This window comes from Athene cunicularia, assembly GCF_003259725.1.
Source record: "Athene cunicularia isolate RWA chromosome 2 unlocalized genomic scaffold, athCun1 chr2_part1, whole genome shotgun sequence".
NCBI classification, from domain to species: Eukaryota; Metazoa; Chordata; class Aves; order Strigiformes; family Strigidae; genus Athene; species Athene cunicularia.
The window spans coordinates 133718102-133736632 of NW_020799095.1; the positions used below are offsets into that span (position 1 = coordinate 133718102).

At 40.1% G+C, this 18531-nt stretch overlaps 1 protein-coding gene across 5 annotated transcripts in view; it reads left to right on the forward strand.

Moving 5' to 3' along the window:
• The window catches only part of OXR1 (oxidation resistance 1), a 244979-nt gene that overhangs the window by 85708 nt on the left and 140740 nt on the right, over positions 1 to 18531 (forward strand). For 4 of the 5 annotated variants that reach the window (XM_026843730.1, XM_026843733.1, XM_026843731.1 and 1 more), the window contains exons 2-3: positions 10512 to 10677; positions 17933 to 18129. In XM_026843730.1, coding sequence (XP_026699531.1) covers positions 10619 to 10677; positions 17933 to 18129 — 256 coding nt within the window. In that variant the 5' untranslated portion in view covers positions 10512 to 10618. The remainder of the gene's footprint in view (positions 1 to 10511; positions 10678 to 17932; positions 18130 to 18531) is intronic. The other variant, XM_026843732.1, reaches the window with a different exon arrangement.

Consider the following 18531-nt stretch of genomic DNA (forward strand, 5'->3'; position numbering starts at 1 on the left):
GGTTTGTTCTGCCTGGAGAGGAGAAGGCTCCAATGAGACCTTATTGGAGCCTTTCTGTGTATAAAGGGGGCTTATGAGAAAGATGGATAATCTTTTTAGAGAGGCCTGTAGTGACAGGACAAGGGGCAATGGTTTTAAACTGGAAGAGGGTGGGTTTAGGTTGGGCATAAGGAAGACATTTTTTAGGTGGTGAGACACTGGAACAGTTTACCCAGAGAAGTTGTGGATGACCCATCCATGGATGTGTTCAAGGTCAGTTTGGACAGGTCTTTGAGCAACCTGGTCTAGTTAGAGATTTCCCTGTCAACGGCAGAAGGGTTGGACTAGGTGGTCTTTAAAAGCCCCTTGTAACCCAAACCATTCTGTGATTTTATTCTGTTATTTTCTTCAGGTAAAATGTGTCAACCACTCTGAATTCCTGTTTATGCAACACTGTCATTTTAATTTGGCTTTGATTCAGTGAATTCTCTTTTCATGTGCTTTGGCCATATTTTGCATTTTCTCCTTTTTCTTCCGTTATACCCATTTTACAGAAAATGTCGTCTTTTGATTTCCTTCTGTAGAAGTTCACTCCACTTGTAAATTAATCAAATGAGAATTGCCAGATCTTTTTTTCCAGGTAGCCTATGTCTGAGTGGACAAAATGTCAGAATGGTCAATGGAGGGGTTAGAAAGAGATCAATATTTGTGAATTGTAGAGATTCTTTTATGGCTCCTGAGCCAGTATCATTGTCTCTGAGACAATTGGAGAATAAAATAGATCTCTTGACTTAGTCTAACCTGCTTTCAATCAAAGATAGCTTTCAATTTTTTTGATGGGACTGTTTTCCCTTAGAAAAGTGCAGACTGATCTAGGTAGGACTGTGTTGTGTTTCCAGGTTAAAAAAGCATATACTTTCCTACAAAGGTATGCAGGAATTGTTTGGATTTCTTATTCCAAGTAAACTCCATGTTTGAAGTCATTATTATTTTACTTATTTGCTATTTATCATAAACAGAATCAAAATTATGTCATCAGAATAATTTGTCTTTTTACTTCATCATAAGAGCACCCTGAAATGATCTGTGATTATGCTGTTCTTCTCTGCTCTGCCTGTCCTTTCACTTACCTCCCACACTCTCTTTTCTTTAAAGTTTTGTTGCTCATTGTTAATGAAAAATATACATATATATGGGGATATATTATGGGATGGAGATTTTGGTTCCTGAAGAGGTTTTTTTTTTTCTTTTCACATCTTGTAATTGATTTTCACACAGTGAGATTTAAGATGACACTGGCCCAACCAGCTTTTTATTAAGTTATATAACTTCTTGGTTTCTCAGCACTCTGTGAAGATGAAATGCAGTAGCTGCAGCACAGATGAAGAGGTCAGTTCTCATACATAAAATACTGTGTCTACCGTTTCTCCACTTGTTTGTTACATGACCTATTTTTTTTATAGGAGCGATGACTAATTTTTACCATATTAACATTAAAAGCTTTATATTCTCAGAATATGTGTACTTTTATGAATTACTGAAGCCCAAACCATTTGTTTTTTCTGCAGTATATACTGCAAAATAAATGGAATGGAAGGTCAAGGAACTCTGTATTTTGTTCACGTAAATTATGAGTACTACAGTGTTATAAGTATTTGTCATTTGGGCACCCAATTATCTTGGAAAAGCTGTGAGACTGGATCTGCAGGAGGTGACTGTAATGATCTGACACTGGACTGGTGTATGTAATTCATGCTCCTGTTGCGTAATAGGAACAAGTTTTCTGTCTGGTCTTAGGTATCTCCAAATGAATCTTTGTGTTGCTTTAAAATATTTCTATAAAAATACCCAACCTTAATCTTACAGCCAAACTAAGTTTAATCTGGATTTCATTACCAAAACCATGGATTTTTCTAGAGGAAAATACTCTTTCAGACAAAATTTTGAGAGCATAAGAATTTCCTGGTTCCAGTCAAAAGATTTTGGTGGAAGGCCTGTGTTTTGAGCCTAAACTATTCTGAAAGTGAAAATCTTGATTGCATGAAACACTGGAGCTTTCAAACTCTGCTGAAGTGGCTAGTCACAGGTATTTGCTGCTGCCAGGGTTTCAAGGAGAGGACTCTGGCACATGGCACTGGAGCAGAGCCATTCATACACCTCTGCCACAAGCAGGAGCATGGGGTGCCTGCTGGCCCTTTCCCGTCTGTGCTCAGTGAAGGCAGGTGCCAAGCAGTGCCTGTGTCCAGTGTGGATGGGCAGGAGAGTGAGGAATTTTATGGATTTCCCTTTTCTATTCTTTTGAGTTTGCTGTAAAGACTTACAGGGGTTTTAATACGTGTTTTTTGCAGGCAACTAATATGATAAGAAGCATCCCCAAATATACGGGGATCTGAACTAAGTATAGATAAATGCAGAGGGCTACTGAAGTGCATGGAGGGAATAGGATCCAGTCTTTTATTTTTTTTCTGCTGATTTATGTTCCAAAATTGTTCCTCATGTTTTTCATGTGTGAGTGAGAGGTTTTACCTTTCTGTTCATAAGAGCAATTAGCAAGACTTAGCCATAATATTTTGATTTCCTAATAGTTACTTTTCAAAGAAGATTAGCCAAGGAAAAAACCACATACTGAGATCAGTTAAATACATCTTGAAATCCTGCCAAAACCTCCTGAAAAGAAAATGTGCTTTACGTATTCTTATTTTGCATTTAGACGCAAAGCCTCTGATTTATATGATAGGACTCCTAAAATCTTGACAGTTTTACTGCATGCATCTAAATGCAGCATCCATGTTTTAGCTTGTATGTTGTTTTCTTACAAATTCTGATCAGGTGGTTGTTTAACAGTTCTGCCTTGGAGCTGAGCTAAATACATAAATGTTTCCAAACTCACTTGCCTCACTTAACATGCTGTGGCTTCATTTGTCTTCTGGGCTCTGGTTCTGATCACTTCCAACTGTGTTTAAATCTCTTCTTGGCTTCTCTTTTTCATACTGTCAGGCTCTAGCTCCTTGTCTCGTGTACCTTCTCTGTTCAGCTGCCTGTCAAGGATTATGTCTGATTGTGGGGATCTTAACCTGGCAATGCCAGACCAGCCTTGAGGTGCTCTTTATTCTGGACTAAGGGGGGAAAAAAGACTCACTGTGCTTTGGGAAGCCACAGTATAGTACTTTTTGATTGGATTCTTCTTTAAATAATGTCATTTACTATGACGCCCATAGATTGCTAGCGTCTGGAAGTGGATATAGCTGCAGTGCTTACAGCAATTCTGTTCTCTGGGCTTATTGATTTTAAAATAGTAATAAAAACCCCTGCAGGGCAGCTGTGTTCTACAATCTTGTTTCTGTTTGTCCAACTCTATTTTATGGCATTGTGAGTGGAAAAAAAAAATTAGAAGATTGTTGCTTGTTACAGGCATAAATCTAAACAGTGGTTCAAAGTAATCCTTTTCTGGTAATCCTTTTCTGCTGGTGAGGACATGTCTTTACTTCAACATGAAACTGAATTACGGTTTTAGGGTGTCTTCTTGAATCTCAGTATGTGCTGCCTGTAAGTCCCACCTGCAGAAGGGAAGAGACATAAGCGGTGGTGATGCTCTTCATAGTGTATCTGAGCGTGAGCTGCAGCCCGAGCAGTGGAGGCTGACAGCCATTTCTGCCGCTGCAGAAGCGTAGGTGGCTGCCTAGGAGTGCTGCTAGTCTTCCCCTGCCTTCCTGTTCTTCCCTCCCCTCCCCCAGTGTCTCCCCTCATTTGCAGCTGAAAGGTTAAGAAGATACCAAATCTGTGGATTAAATTTACATTATCTCTTTCATACTGTTGCAATGCCACTGCAGCGTTTGTGAGGACTGCCCTTCTTACTGTCTTCTCTTAATGTTTTGCTGGGAGAACATTTCTCCCTGCTCGATTCACCAAGGTTGTAGCGGTAACTGTTCCTAAAAGTCCAGCAGCTCATCTGTAAACCTTTGAGAAGAAAAGAATAAAACACCTTTGCTTACTGAAGTGTGCAGAGCCAGGAGCCATGGTACCAAAAATCCTCCTCATGCCCATGACAGAGTGCCATTACTGAAGACACAACAGCTCAACCACCACTGACCCAAGAGTTCATTCAAGAACAGGAGCACAGATGAAAGATGCATCCTGAAAGGAAATGAGGAAAAAGCTGAGAGCAATCGTTTTGCTTTGGTGTTGTGCAGGAATATTTTGCTTACCAGAAGCTAAGCCTTAAGGCAAGGATCTGAACAGGCTTGTACCATCCTGGGCACTCTCAGGCATCAACTGCTTCATGTTTATTAATGCAACTTCGTACAAGGCTTCTAGATGCTATGCAACATAAATAAAGAGTTCTGATATTTAAGTGGGTTTATGGTGTAGTGGCATCTGACAACAGAAGGATGTTAGGTGTCTACTCTTGAATCTCAGCATGCACATGTGCCTACTGAGCCAACTGGTCTTTGGCAAGCTGTGACCTGCCTCCACAGCTGGTTCAAGAAATATGGTTCTGTCATACTAAGATGCTGAAAAGAGTCCAGGTAGCTTAACTCCTGCAAATCTGATCTTTCTGTTAAAAAAAAAAAAAAAAAAAAAGTTGGATGATATCCTTTGACAAGCCATGCTGTGCATTAATGGTCACCTCCTTCCTAGGATGGTGACAGTTGAGCTACCTTGCTGGTGGTCTCAGCGTCAAGCAGGGACCCAAGGGCACCACTGAATCAGGACACCTGTCAGGAAGCTGGTAGAGACTCAGAAATACACAGCTGGCTTATTAAAGACCGAGCAGTAACACACTTCATCGTGCTGCGCTCTATTTTAATTTAATTGACTGACAACACTTGTCAGAAGAAAGTTCAGCTTCTGAGTAAATACTGACAAACTTGATAACTGCAGTACTTGATGTCAAGGTGGGTTTATTAAACACACAAATTAAAAATGAAGCTTTCAGTCTGTACCTAAGAAAATGAACTTTGCTATACTTCAGTTTTTTTCCCCAATATTTATCGATACCATTGCTATGGATATAAAATAAGACAGTCTCTTACTTTTTTACACAATTTCCTTTCCTAACGTTAACATTTAGCTATGTGCTGTAGAAACAGGGTATATATTTTTATGCTAGGAAGACTGAAAACTATCTTTTGTTATTCAAATATTAAAAAATGTGTGGACTTTTTTAAGCATATACTTTTTTAGAGTCCTAAGTCTTTATATAAATCTGAACTTTGTAAGTACTGGACTCTGTATTTTTTTTGTCTGTCACAGTTGTAAGTGGAATGCCACCCCCATTGGCTTGAAGCTCAGGCCACAGGGACACCTGTGCCACCCCCGGCAGCCCGCAGCCCTGATACTGCGCACAGACAGTGTTCAGGCACTTGCTGCCTTGTCCAGCAGGACATCTGGTGGTGGCAACATTTCGTGTAGTCTAGAAGTGCCTTTACATTCCATAAATGGGAGAAATCAAAATGAATGGTGACACTTTTATTAAAGACAGGTATTTTTAAATGGTGGAAATCTGCTATCTAAATCTCCAGTGGCTTCCAGCAGCCACCGATATGCTTTGGTCATCGAGTCATCAAAACAAAGGGCTTGATAATGAAAGCAGAAAACAGGATTACAGTGGAGGACCTGAAAGGACCCAGGACTAAGTCATTTTAAGAGGCAAGAGGGAATTTCATTTGTAAGGAAACTTGAAAAGAGAAATTGTCTATCGTAAGTCTTAGTTTAAACCAAAAGCTAAGGTGAGGAGAAAACTGTACTGATGGGAATCAAGAGAGCTTTCACAGCCCTAATGAAGTTTGTAGGCATTGTCCATTGCAAGCCAATATCCAAAGAAAAATATATGCTTAGTGTAGGATAGATACCAGCAGTGCCTCCTGCTTACAGCTCTGCAGACCTAGAATTTACTGAAAGTGGGAATTTTCACTGTGATCACGTCACATTTATTTTCTGTCCCCACAGTTAGGGGATGTTGAAATTACTGTTGAAGTCTCAAACATTCTCATAATATAAAAATCTTTCATGTTCTTGAAGGGTTTTCTTTTTCCTTTCTTTTACTACAGTTTATTGTCCCCAGAATACATTTGCTTGGGTTCAGGTTGAACATAATCTCTGTGCTTGCCTGAACCACTTTATTCTCTCTTGGGGATGCTCATGCCCTGGTTCCCACTCCTGTGGCTCCTGTAGCTCTTGTATCTTCTGCGGCTCCTGCTGCTCTGTCTAAAAGGGCTTCCCCTGGTGCATGGTCCCTTCTGCAACCAAGTGTATCTAATCAGCAGTTGTGGGCTGTGCTTGGGGAGTGAAGATGTAAAGAAATGTCTTTACAACTTTTACACTCTTGTGGGCACAAAGTATAAAGTTGCTAAAAATGTTCCTCCTACTACCACAGAACTGAGAAACAAAATAGTTGTGTGGGTTTTCCGTTTGTTGAATAAGTAGGCACTATTTCACAACCTATCTGTTCAGATGCATGTTTCTCCTTTATATATAGATTCTCTTAGTACACCTGTTATTAATCAGCTTATAAAGTGGCTTTGCTTACTTTTAGGGGTGACAAGACATGAAAGCATATATGCCTGAGATAGCATTTTTTCAATAAGTGCAATTATCAGACTTCCCATTTTCTAATTGCATCTGATGGGACCTTAACAAGGCTCTGGATCTCTATCTACTGTGTGGCTGCAGCGTCCAAGTGAATAGAGTATGGGCTGGCATCCCCAGTGAGCCCTCTGGGGCTCAGGAGGAAATGCTGGTAACTGCTTTGCCATGTTATTGACTCCGGGTGAAAAGAGAAAGCTGGTCTGGATTAGTCAGAACTGAATACTTAGAGCAGGAGGGTCTCCTGCCAGAAGGGTAGGAGGATAATTTTGTCTTGTTTAAGTACAAAATATTCCTGGATCTTTGAAGATGCTTCTTTCTCATCTGGTATAACCTTGGTTAACCCAATTTATGAATCAGAAATAGAAAAAGAACAAGACAAGCACTTTTTCAAGCCTGTATGGCTAACACCCAGTGAAACTCCCTCAGGAGAAAGTAGCTTGGATGAACATGTTTTCAGTGGAGGGTGTGGTATATATATCAAATAGTAATAAAAAAATTTAACCAATATAAAGCTCATTTTATACAATCTAGACATTTTCTGCACATTTCATTAAAATGCTAGAATTATAATTAGTATTCAAAATATTTGAATTAGTCATGAGTTGAAAGGCAAAACCACAATTCTCCTTTGGCTATAATGATGAAAGATTTCTCATTTTGCGTAGTTTCTAACTTTCCTTTGACTTGCCCCCTTGTACTCAGCACTGGTGAGGTCGCACCTCAAATACTGTGTTCAGTTTTGGGCCCCTCACTACAAGAAGGACATTGAGGTGCTGGAGTGTGTCCAAGGAAGGGCAACGAAGCTGTTGAAGGGTCTACAGAATAAGTCTTATGAGGAGCAGGTGAGGGAACTGAGGTTCTTTAGTCTGGAGGAAAGGATTCTCAGGGGAGATCTTATCACTCTCTACAACTGCCTGAAAGGAGGCTGTAGCAATGCGGGGGTTGTTCTTTTTTCCCAAGTAACAAGTGATAGGGCAGGAGGAAACGGCCTCAAGTTGCGCCAGGGGAGGTTTAGACTGGATATTAGGAGAAAATTCTTCACTGAAAGGGTTGTCAAGCATTGGGACATGCTGCTCAGGGAAGTGGTTGAGTCACCATCCCTGGAGGTATTTAAAAGATGTGTATGAGTGGCACTTAGGGACATGGTTTATTGGTAGACTTGGCAGTGTTAGGTTAATGGTTTGACTCTTAATTGGTTTGATGATCTTAAAGGTCTTTTCCAACCTAAACAATTCTACAGTTCTATGGTTCTGTTAAGTGCTTCCACAGAGATTTATCTGAGAACCGATTTATGTTCCTAGCAAGGAGAAATGCTAGACATTTTAGTCTCCTTAAGGAACAGCTTCTGTCTCTCTTCACTGTAACGAGAGTCTGCCCTTTGTGAGTTGGTGCTAATTGCTTCATTTTATGACAGTTGCTTTTTGTCTTGTGAGGACTTACAGCATATTATGCACATGTTGCAAATTTATGTAATCATTTTTTCAAGACTAACCTATATTGCAAAAGATGAAGACATGGTATTTATACAAATTGGATAACTTAGTTGGATAAGATAGTTACTGTTTGACTTTAAGTTGCTAGCCTTGTCCAGGCTTGTCATTGACTTGTATTCAATAAAGATAGGAGGGTACTTTCAAAGACTTCTAGGTATTAGATATTTTTTCAGTTCTAACATCTGTGTAATGTGCTGTGCCTGGTTCTTAGAAAAGTAAAACAGCAATAAATGGCTTTCACAGTGCAGCCTCATAGTCCCCACACCTAGTGGGAAGTGCATAGCTTTGCTCAAGGGGCACTTTGAACCTCAATGTGAGGGTGAGTTTTGTGTCTGTAGGAAGAGGTGGGGAAACTCCATTTGGGAAGGAGTATAAGGAAAGTTTGGATGAATGTCTATGAGATTTGTGTGTTCTACTGCCCTGGACTGACCCCCCTCCTCAGCCCCATGGTCTGGTGGCAGGTCACAGAGTGTGGTCTTTGCACTCTCTGCAGCACATCCTAATGCTCAGACTAAAGATGGAGGCTCTCTTGGTTGCTGCACCTCTGGTACCAGGACTGACATTTGCGACTGCCAAGCAGCAGCACTGTGTAACATGGCAGTGGCATGTCATGGTGTGACAGGGCAGGCTACCCAGCTGCAGGAGGAAGGCCAGGCTGGAAGGTCCCTGCTTGCCTGGAAGTACTGTATCTGCCTGGGCTGAGATGCTCCTGGCTGGATCTCATTCACTGTTTATTTATTATCCTTTCCCTTGTCACAAAATACCTTTACAACTCACTGAATTTTCAGTGATGAGATCAGAATGTCTTATCCCATGTATGTCTTCTGGAAACAAGATAATAATAATAATGTATAAATTGGTTTTGTATTTTGAAAGAAGTCTTTAAGCTGTTTCACTGTATATATTTCAAGTTGCATGAGCTACTGGGCAAGGCAGAAGAATGTGCAGATTTGCACTTTCATACCTTAAGAGAAGCATATTAGGACACCATGTTCTTCCAGCCTGAGCTGCAGTTGCTTGCTGTGCTGATTTGTTGAGATGGTAGAATTAAAACACACAAATCTGTGGTCCTGTAAGAGCATTGTAACTTCCAATATCCTCTGCCATCTCGTTGAGAAGTTAAAAGGCCCTTTTGCTTCCAAATTTGACTACATAAATGTATGCGTGTTATGACTGCATATACTGAAGCAATCTCAGGAACATTAAGTGCCCAGGGATATTGCAGCTGACTTGTAAACAACTCAGAAAACAGTCAAGCCTAGGGTTGGAATCAGAAATGTAAATGCAATTGCCTAAATTAAAAGCTATGGATAAAACAGCTTTGTTGATGTATAAATTACTTGCAGCTAGCACAGAAAATAATTGATATTATGACAAAGTTAATTATATGGAAAAATGCTACGAGCTTATATGGCTTCACTGTAGGTGAGATATTCCATCTGTCTCAGGGTATGCCACGCAGCTCCCAGACCACTGGCTACAGCTGCCTTTGAAAACTCTGAATTTAGTTTGGGAGAGAGAAGATGGTAATATAGGATGTGGTCCTGCATAGTGTAGTATGTGTGAAAATCTCACAGTAATTTTCAGGGGAATAGGATCCGGGTGCTGGTTGCATAGCCTATAATAAAGAGATTTCGGAAATAGCTCCTTCTAATCAGGTGAAGTAAAGAATTTCCTTAATGATACAACCTTAAAATAGCGTAGACAGTTTGAATCCATCCTTATAAATAAAGTTGCATTATAATGCTACAGCATTAATGAGACAAATAAGAATGAAATAGAAATTATTGTCACTTTAAAACCATTATGCAGAATTTTCCTGTGCTGAATATGACAGAGCTGGAAATTTCAAGACCCATGCAAATTGTACTAAAGTAGATTTGCATAAAGCATTGGAAGAGCTTTTGTGAAAATGGAACTAGTGGGAGTTATTTAAATAATAGTATAGCAGCTATTAACAAAATAGCAAGATTCAAAATAGTAATTTACTTTACACTTCTTTTCTAAAACATGTCCAGAATCAAGATAACTGTCAGCAAATAGTACAGCATCACAACCCACCCTCTCAAAATCCTGAAAGAAAAGATGAAGAAATTCTCATCCCTGACAAAACACACACCCTTGCTGCAGAGCGTATTATTTCCACCATGTAAAACAGCTGTAAAATATTACACATCCATGGCGAAGCCATATGATCTTGAGCTCTTAATCCTTAACAAAAGCTTAGGCAGGAACAAAATAGTGAATTTTATATGCTGTGACTATCTGAGTTACATTATGCATTTAACGTGACCAATGCCATCTTCCTCTCCATCATCATCATCATCATCACCTCCGTCCCCACTTCCACCATGCCTCATCTTCCTGCAAATGTACATCTCCAGGCCCATCTGTGGTGTGTAGAGTGCGTTGACTTCTCTGCTCGCGGACTCACTAACGCTTCTCTCCCAGGCAGTGAGAATGCCTTGTCACACTTGAACCACAAGTGGATTCTGGATTCTCCCGCTTGCAGTTCATGGATATCATCTGGCAGCAATCAATCTATATGTCTTCTGTAAATGGTCCTCCAAGGGTTTACCTGTAGCAGTGCTGTCATGCTCCCAGGAATAATCACAAGGTTTGTGTTTATTTTCGTAAGTCTTTATTCTATGATATGCCCTTGAAACACGAGGTACCAGCATTGTCTATGAATCCTGTTAAAAGGGTGTGGGTTGCCTGTTCCATACATCACAAAACCAGTTTTTCAGTCATTTAGATTCTCTTCATCTCTTTGCCTGAGGCCTGGTGGAAACTTCCGGTTTGGCATTGTCTTTTCTTACAGAATGAGGGATAGTGTCAGTTTTCCTGCATGTGCTGGGACCACCTCTGTAAGGATGACTGGGAAGTGGAGAGAGGGTGGCTTTGGCTTGCTTTCTGGTACTCTGATGATTAACAACTGTTGTGTCTTTAATTTCATGGTAATTTCTGGTAGCGTGCGTAAAGGAACAAGAGTGGTTTGTATGCTTGCTTTACATGGTCAAATACATACGCTGGGGGTAAAGAGGAAACTGGGTTTTTTGCACATAGCTCTTGCGCCTACACTATTTTCTTTCCTGAAGCTGGGCTGAATGTTGTGTTGTTGATACATACCTGTCGCTTTGAATTTCTTTTTGGGTGGTGTAGGTGTGAATTCATTCCTAATGCTTTCATAAAGTGTGAAGGTTTTCTTGTTCTTGTTTTCTGCCATCAGATTATCTCATAAGCATCTTGCATTATCAGAAAAATCTGTTGCATGATCAACACATGAAGTAGCAGTCTCAAGGTTTGTGTTTGTTTGTTTACTGGTAGACAACGATTTTAATGGTATTTTATTTTCTAGTTGCTTTCTGGTGGTTAGTTTTGTTTCCCTCTGCAATTCTTAATGACCAATTCAGATTTGAATTGCAAGTATGTTGCATTCCATTTTGTGTAGTACTTACATAGTAGTGGATACTGGATGAGACATAGCATGCATTGAGTGGCTCTTTCCATGTGAAACTCTTCCACCTTCCAGCAATCCTTGACTCTGTTGAAATACCTCCATGCTTCACGCACTACTCGTCATTCTTCTTTGTACTGAGCAATACCCCTAGCCTGCCCAATTATTTCCATCATGCAATTATATACCATTCAGAGAAGCACTTCTTTATTTTAGATTTGCTGCTTGCCTTCATTTGGTGCTTCTTAAATCTCCCACAGTGTAAACTCATTTGCTGCTCCCCTTCCCATGCCTGGTGGCTGTAGAGGCCCTTGTGCTGTCCCCCACTGATGGCTCCTTGCCACAGTCTGTTTTATTTTGCCCCATGAAGAACTGACTCATTGTCATCATGGGTGTTTTTTTTCTTTATCAGCCTAATCCTGCTATATTCTTTTTGGGAAAGGATGACCAGAGCAACATGTGGTATTCAAGAGCATTAAACCAAAGATTTTCCAGCAGTCCTCCATGGCATTACCTCATGCTGAAAAGCACGCAGGAGGAGCCTCAGGCAGTAAATGGAGCCTGGTTGCAGACCACAAGCCTTTTACCTGATCCATCTGAATTGCCACAGCAGCCAAAAAGGGCTGGTCACATGCAGATTTGTGTGGAGGCCGGGGAGGGGCAGGGGGGGATGGCAATGGGACACGGAAGACAAGACATACCAGTGTCTGTCCACAGGGGAATAAAGTAACTGGTTTGGGGGCTAGTCTGCGTAGATGCTGGGGGGTTAGACCTTCTGTGTTTGTCAGACCTTTGCAGTGCTGTGCTGAAAGCAGTTTACTTTTTTCCAGAATCCGATAACTCCTGACTGTCGACATCAGTTCAAGTAACATTTCTTGCTACAAAGAAATCAAATTCATAACCTGCTCTTCTGGGCATTCAAAAATACTAAATGCATCTCTGAAGAATAGGCATCACTCTTCAAATTAATGATTTTGCTTCCTATTAACTGTGTAGTAAAATCTCTGCAATAGTCACAAGGGATGCAGGGAGGTTTTTGTATTCAGTAGATAAGAGTGAGCTAGGCTTTCCTCCAAATCTTTGTTGCAGTAAGGGCTTTTTACTTAGAAATTTGCAAAGACTGAATTGCACAGATTTCCAGACCCTGGGATGCTTTGTATGCTTGTTTATTTTCACCATAAATGGTTTAAATACTTTTTTTTCCATTTTCTTTCAGACTGGACTGGTAGCCATGCTTTGGTTTTGGAGCTGTCAAGATCTGTTTAGAGAATAATGCTGTATTTTTTTTTTCCTTGCTGCTTTACAAAAATTCAGTTTGCAATTATGACATGAAAAAGTTCATGAATTGTATTAGGAACAGAATAGGTTTGTGATAGTGAATGCTAGGCACAAAATCTTAATGCTCTTAAAAACTATAGCAGACTTGCCAGGGGATTCACTAGCCCCAGGATTTCAGGATTTCCCGTATGTATGGACTGCCCAGAGCACTTGGTGGTCAATGCACAAACACCCAACCACCTGACCATATTTTATTCTTGAGGGAAATGGTAAGAATCTCTTCAAAGTGACCCGAGAGGTACTGCTGGGGAGTGCAGGACACTAGCTAGTCAGGAGGAGGTAAAAGCTAGAGCCATCTGTTAGGCTGTTTCTAAGATGAAGTAGAAAACTTTGCAGTTATATGCAGAGAATGGAAAGAGAAATAAAGCGCAAGTTCAAAAGCTAGTCGGAGCATCTTCCTACAGGTATGTCATATCACACAGCTTGGAGATGCACGTTCCTCCTGGATTAGTTAAACGAGCGAATGCACTGTGACTGGAAACTGGCAGGATGCTGAGAGGCAGATTTGGGCGTTGTGCCTCTTTCCGGTAGGTTTGACTGCAGAGAAATGGCTGGAGTTGCCAGGGTAAGCGACATCTGCTCTAGGAAAATACAGCAAGATACAAATGGAGCAAATGGGGTTTTGATGGGTTATTAGCAATAGTGCAATTGAATTACACAAATAGGTGTGAAATGTGTGTTTGAACAGGGTTATCTAAAATCAAGGTGCTGCTCAGCCATATTCCAAGCAAACATGGCATTTCCAGATCCAGGCAGCAGCAGCTGAGTAACACCTCCTCTGGCCCTATTTGAACTTTGACCTGGGATGGGTTGTCTCAATTAATTGTCAACAATTGGGTCTTTATTGTCATTCCATGTTAGCCTCTCCTCTGAAATTACTGCTTTTGCTGTGAAGGTGCCTGTCTGTTTTAACACCCAAGTGAGAGCACAACCATACTTCACAGAAGCTGCTCGTAGCCAGAAGACAACAGTAGCGACCGACTCGGGGTTTCACACCTCTGAAAGGCTGCAGATTTTCTTTTTTCTGTTGCATAGTTTTACCTCCCCTGGAACTTCTATAATTTAAGGATAGCTGCAGAAAAATTTTTTCCCTTTCTACTTCAGATCTCAGTCAAGTTAGGACTTCGTCCTTGCTATTAGACATGCATTTCCAAGCCTGACTAGTGCAGTGATGACTTTGAAATCCTCGCTGGCGTGCTGTCTGCAGCAGTGTCAGTTTGGGTCATGCCAGGCAATATTGAAAGACCTGTGTTGCCCACTGCTGAAAAGTTAGTTGAAGGCTGCTACAGAATACATAGAATAAAGGATACAAATGATTTGCCATGGTATTTCTTATATCTTTTATTTGTTTTTCTACAAGCAGACAGTCTGAAACAAAGCAAAAATGAGGAATGTGGTCCTAAGGCATTTCACATTCACATTCCTTTCTGTCAAAGAATATATCTTGTTTCAGCCCAACTGTGCAGCTTTAATATAAAAAACCAAAAACAAATGCAACACAAAGCTAATAATAAAGCAAGGTGCTGGAAAAGGGTCAGGCTTACAATGAATTAATTCCCTTGGCTTCAAAACATACACAGAACTCAGGCTTTCTTTGCAAGACATGATGGTGTAGTGAAGATGCAGTTCAGAGGCTGAAGTGTTTTTCAAACTACTTGCCAGCCATGACTGCATCAATATACAGTTCAGGTAAGCTGAAGGAAGATGCATTTGAGCAAGTTGCATGTTTTTGTCAAGTCATTCCTCTAAAGATGTGTCCTGGCTTGAACCTGTGTTCTACTCAGCTGACCCTGTTATCTCAGAGTCTGGATTAATTCAAACCCTGTATCTTCCTGTCTTTCATGGCAGCAAAAGCACTGTCACCGTGGTCTCTCGAGAACTATTTTACAATATTATGTGCACTTGCTTGTCTTTCATGCTCTTGTTCTTTAATTTCAGTACTCAAGTACCTATGACTCTGGAAATCTTACATTTAAATTATTCTGGATTGCAAGAGTAGATAACTTTGGACATTGACTTGCTATAGGCATTTCAACTAAGTCTTTTATTAATCATAAGTCACCTGAAAAAGGCCGTACAATACTGCTGAAATGACAGGTATTATCCCCTTATTGCATGTGATTCTAGAAGAATAGACACAGTATATTTTAACAACAACCTGGTATTCCCCACAGTGCAGCAAGCTATTTTATTAGCTACCTCCACACTGTAATTCACAGCTTTATTAATTAGACAGCCTTGATAGTGAAGAACGTGTTCATAACGTACTTGAGAATATAAATCATAGTGGTATTTTTCAGTTTGTTTAATTTATTTTAACTCATCTGCTGTCTGTCTTCCCCTGGGGCAGAGCATAGAAATGCCTAATGCAGGACATATGTACACTTATTGACCTTTAGGCCTCGCTTGCCTTGTTTTGATATTATGGAGGTACTAACCACTTTGTAGATTCTTTGCCCACAACTCTTTTGCACAGCACAGAAGCAACACACCGTAATCACGGTGGAAGCTTTGGTCTGAGGTAGAAAACTAGTGATTTTCTTCCCAAAAGTAATCCTTTAAATCTTCAAAGATTTCAAGTGGTAAAGAATTATAGAGACTTTCTATGTCACATGAAATACGGCATATTCAACAATATAGCAGAATTTAGCATCCTAATAGAACACCATTTCATTGTTAATGAGTCAGTGAAATATTCCAGCCTTCATTTTAGATAAACACATTTGACCAGCTGTAGGCTTAAAGCTAGAACTGCTCAAAACAAGGTCTCACTTTTTGAAGCAGCATTTCATACAACAGCTTTCTTTTCTTCTCTTCTCACACAGTGTTTACTCAGAGAGGATACCCTGCCCAGTCTTATCTTGATTTTTATCTGCTCATAGAAGCAGGCAGTTAGTTCATCCCAAACTGTTCAGGATTGTGTCCCCACTGATGCCATCTATGGTTCCATCAACTAAGATTTTCAAAGTAAAGATAGTTTTATGACAGTGACTAGTTGTTCATCCCATATCTGTAGCGCTCTTTGAACGGCAGAAGCTGCTGTAAGCAGCTAGTAGTTGTTCACTGTTTCTCATAATGCCACTCTTACAAGTCATTAAAATAATCTACTGTGGCTACTGAATGCTAAAATGAACACAGTGCATAGTTAAACCACAGCCTGTCAAGACAGGATGTCATCTGTGTCAGAAGTTTAGATGAGTTCAGGAGTAATTAAGGACAAACCAAGAGAAATAAGAGCTAAAAAAGTTGAATCATCTGACTCAGAAAACCTGCAAGCCAGGAGACTTGAGTCTCCAGCCTGTTTGCTGGAGTCTGGAAGGATATCCTGGGGGAGGTACTCTTTCTATTAATAGAGTTGTTTGAGACAAAGGTTTTGTCTAGATGAACATCTGCTTTGACCTAGTACAGACTTTCATAATATGTAGGAGGGATACAGGTCCCTGAACTGTTTGTGCAGAGGCACTGGAGCTGAGGAGCATTGCTTCAAATAAAAGACATTCTGGGCTAGCCTAGGGAAGAGGTTATAGTGGAAGTAGTCTTTCTCATTGGAACACATAGAGAAGTTATTTTCTAACTGTTAACTTTCTAATTGCTAGTCCTTTCCCTGGACTAGCAATACCCCATATGAATATAGTAATTTTGCCTTCATAGTGTCATTCATAAAATTATACATACACTTTTGTACTTTAATATATCTTCCAGAGCTTGATCATGACTTGAATATTTCTAGTCTACTAATCGCAGTAATTATTATTACAAAATTTAACCAGTTAATCTCTTTAATAGATTCCATTCTCAGTGCAGGAACATATGCAATTTCTTTTAATGGAGAAAATATTTTAAAAATAAGGAAGCACAGAGTTAAGAGAGAGGCTGCTTAGCATTTAATTGTTACCCTAATAAAATTATCCTTTGACATTACATAACTTTATCATTTTACTTCACTTGCTTCAAAATTTCAGAATGATTATGAACCATTCATCTCAAATCAATATCTCACTGCATTGTCATAAACCTCATTATTTCCAGGATCAAATCATGTAGTCAGCTATATACACTTATAGAGCCTTAATTTAAGAAGTGTTGACAAAATCCAGTGCATATGTAGTGAGTTTTATAATAACAGAGCATTTGTCTCTATTCAGTAACTCTAGTAGCATAATAACCTCTTATGTTGCTAGAAATAGCAGAGATGCCAGAACTACGTGATTCAGTGATGGGAGTGTACTCATCACCTCTCTGAAGTAGGATTTGAGAGTTTTTCTAAGAACTCTGATAAAATTACTAGATTTGGAGAGGAATGGAGAGTGATATCATTTGCCTTGATTTTAGCAAGGCTTTTGACACTGTCTCTCACAATATACTTGTACCCAAATTATGATGTTATGTCTGGATGTGTGGACAACTGCATGGGTAAAAAACCTGGTTAGATGGTTGGACTCAGAAGATAGTGGTTAATAAGTTGTACTCTACCTGGATGCCAGTGACAAGTTGAGTAACACCAGTTTCTGCTGCAAGACAGAGAATTTATTTTCCTCTGTCCTCTAATGTTGCAGTGCACAAAATGGTACCTGGGGTTATTGGGATTCTTGAGTTTTCATGAGATACAGCACGTTGAAACTACTGCAGAATGAGAAATGCAATTGTAGAGCAATGTCTGAATTCAGAAGATAGTAACACAGTGCTTTTCTCTTGAGGCTTTCAGCAATTCTGTGCGAAGGATTTAATTTCTTTGTACTCCCCTTGTCTGTGGAAACTTAAGACAGGCAACTTAATGATAGGTTAATTATTGGCAGCTCATCTCTGAAATAGATTAGGGACTGATCCTTCAAGCAGCTCAGCAGGCTGATCTGAGAGCAGTTTAACAGTTGTAGCTACATGTAAGATGGAAGTGCTTTAACTGATGTAACAAGAGCTGAAAGGGGAAATTAATACAAGGCCTAATTTATCACTGTTATTCTGTGTTTTACTGCGACATGCACGATTTGTTGTACAATGAATATATTGCTCTTATTCTATACATAATGGGGTATAGAATGATGATTAGTAATACCTTACTGCCTTAAATTGCCTTTAGATTAAAGAAAAAGTCCCAGTCAGTGGATATTGGTGCACCAGGATGCAACCCAGTGGCAGCTGAAGCTCAAACACCTCAGCCCAGTAAATCTTTGCTTGCAACTAAGACAGCTACTTCTGAGGAGGAACAGAACAACACCGCAAACACCCAAAGGCGCAATCCACGGAGGAGTGAGCTGAAGAGATATTACACCATTGGTGAGTTTTCTTTCACAGAAAAAAATCAAATATACTTGTTAAAAAGGCAAGATCTTCCTGTTTATTTGTGGCTTATTTCTTTTGGTCAGTTGCAGTTGGTTATTAAAATTACAAATGCCCACAGGGAGTATTAAGATCTCATATCTTAATGCTGATGTCAAAGTAGCCTGAAGAATTAACCTGCTTTATTTTTCTTGCACTGTTTACAAGAATTCTTTCTTCCACCTGTTTTTTTTCTCAAGAACAAGTTTTGAAGAAATCATAGAAGCAGTTTTGGGAGGAAGGATGTAGTAAGAACATAACTGCCTGTGATGGTTTGACTCTGGCTAAATGCCAGGTATCCATCAAGTCGCTCTATCACTCCCCCCCCCCCCCCCCCCCCCCCCCCCCCCCCCCCCCCCC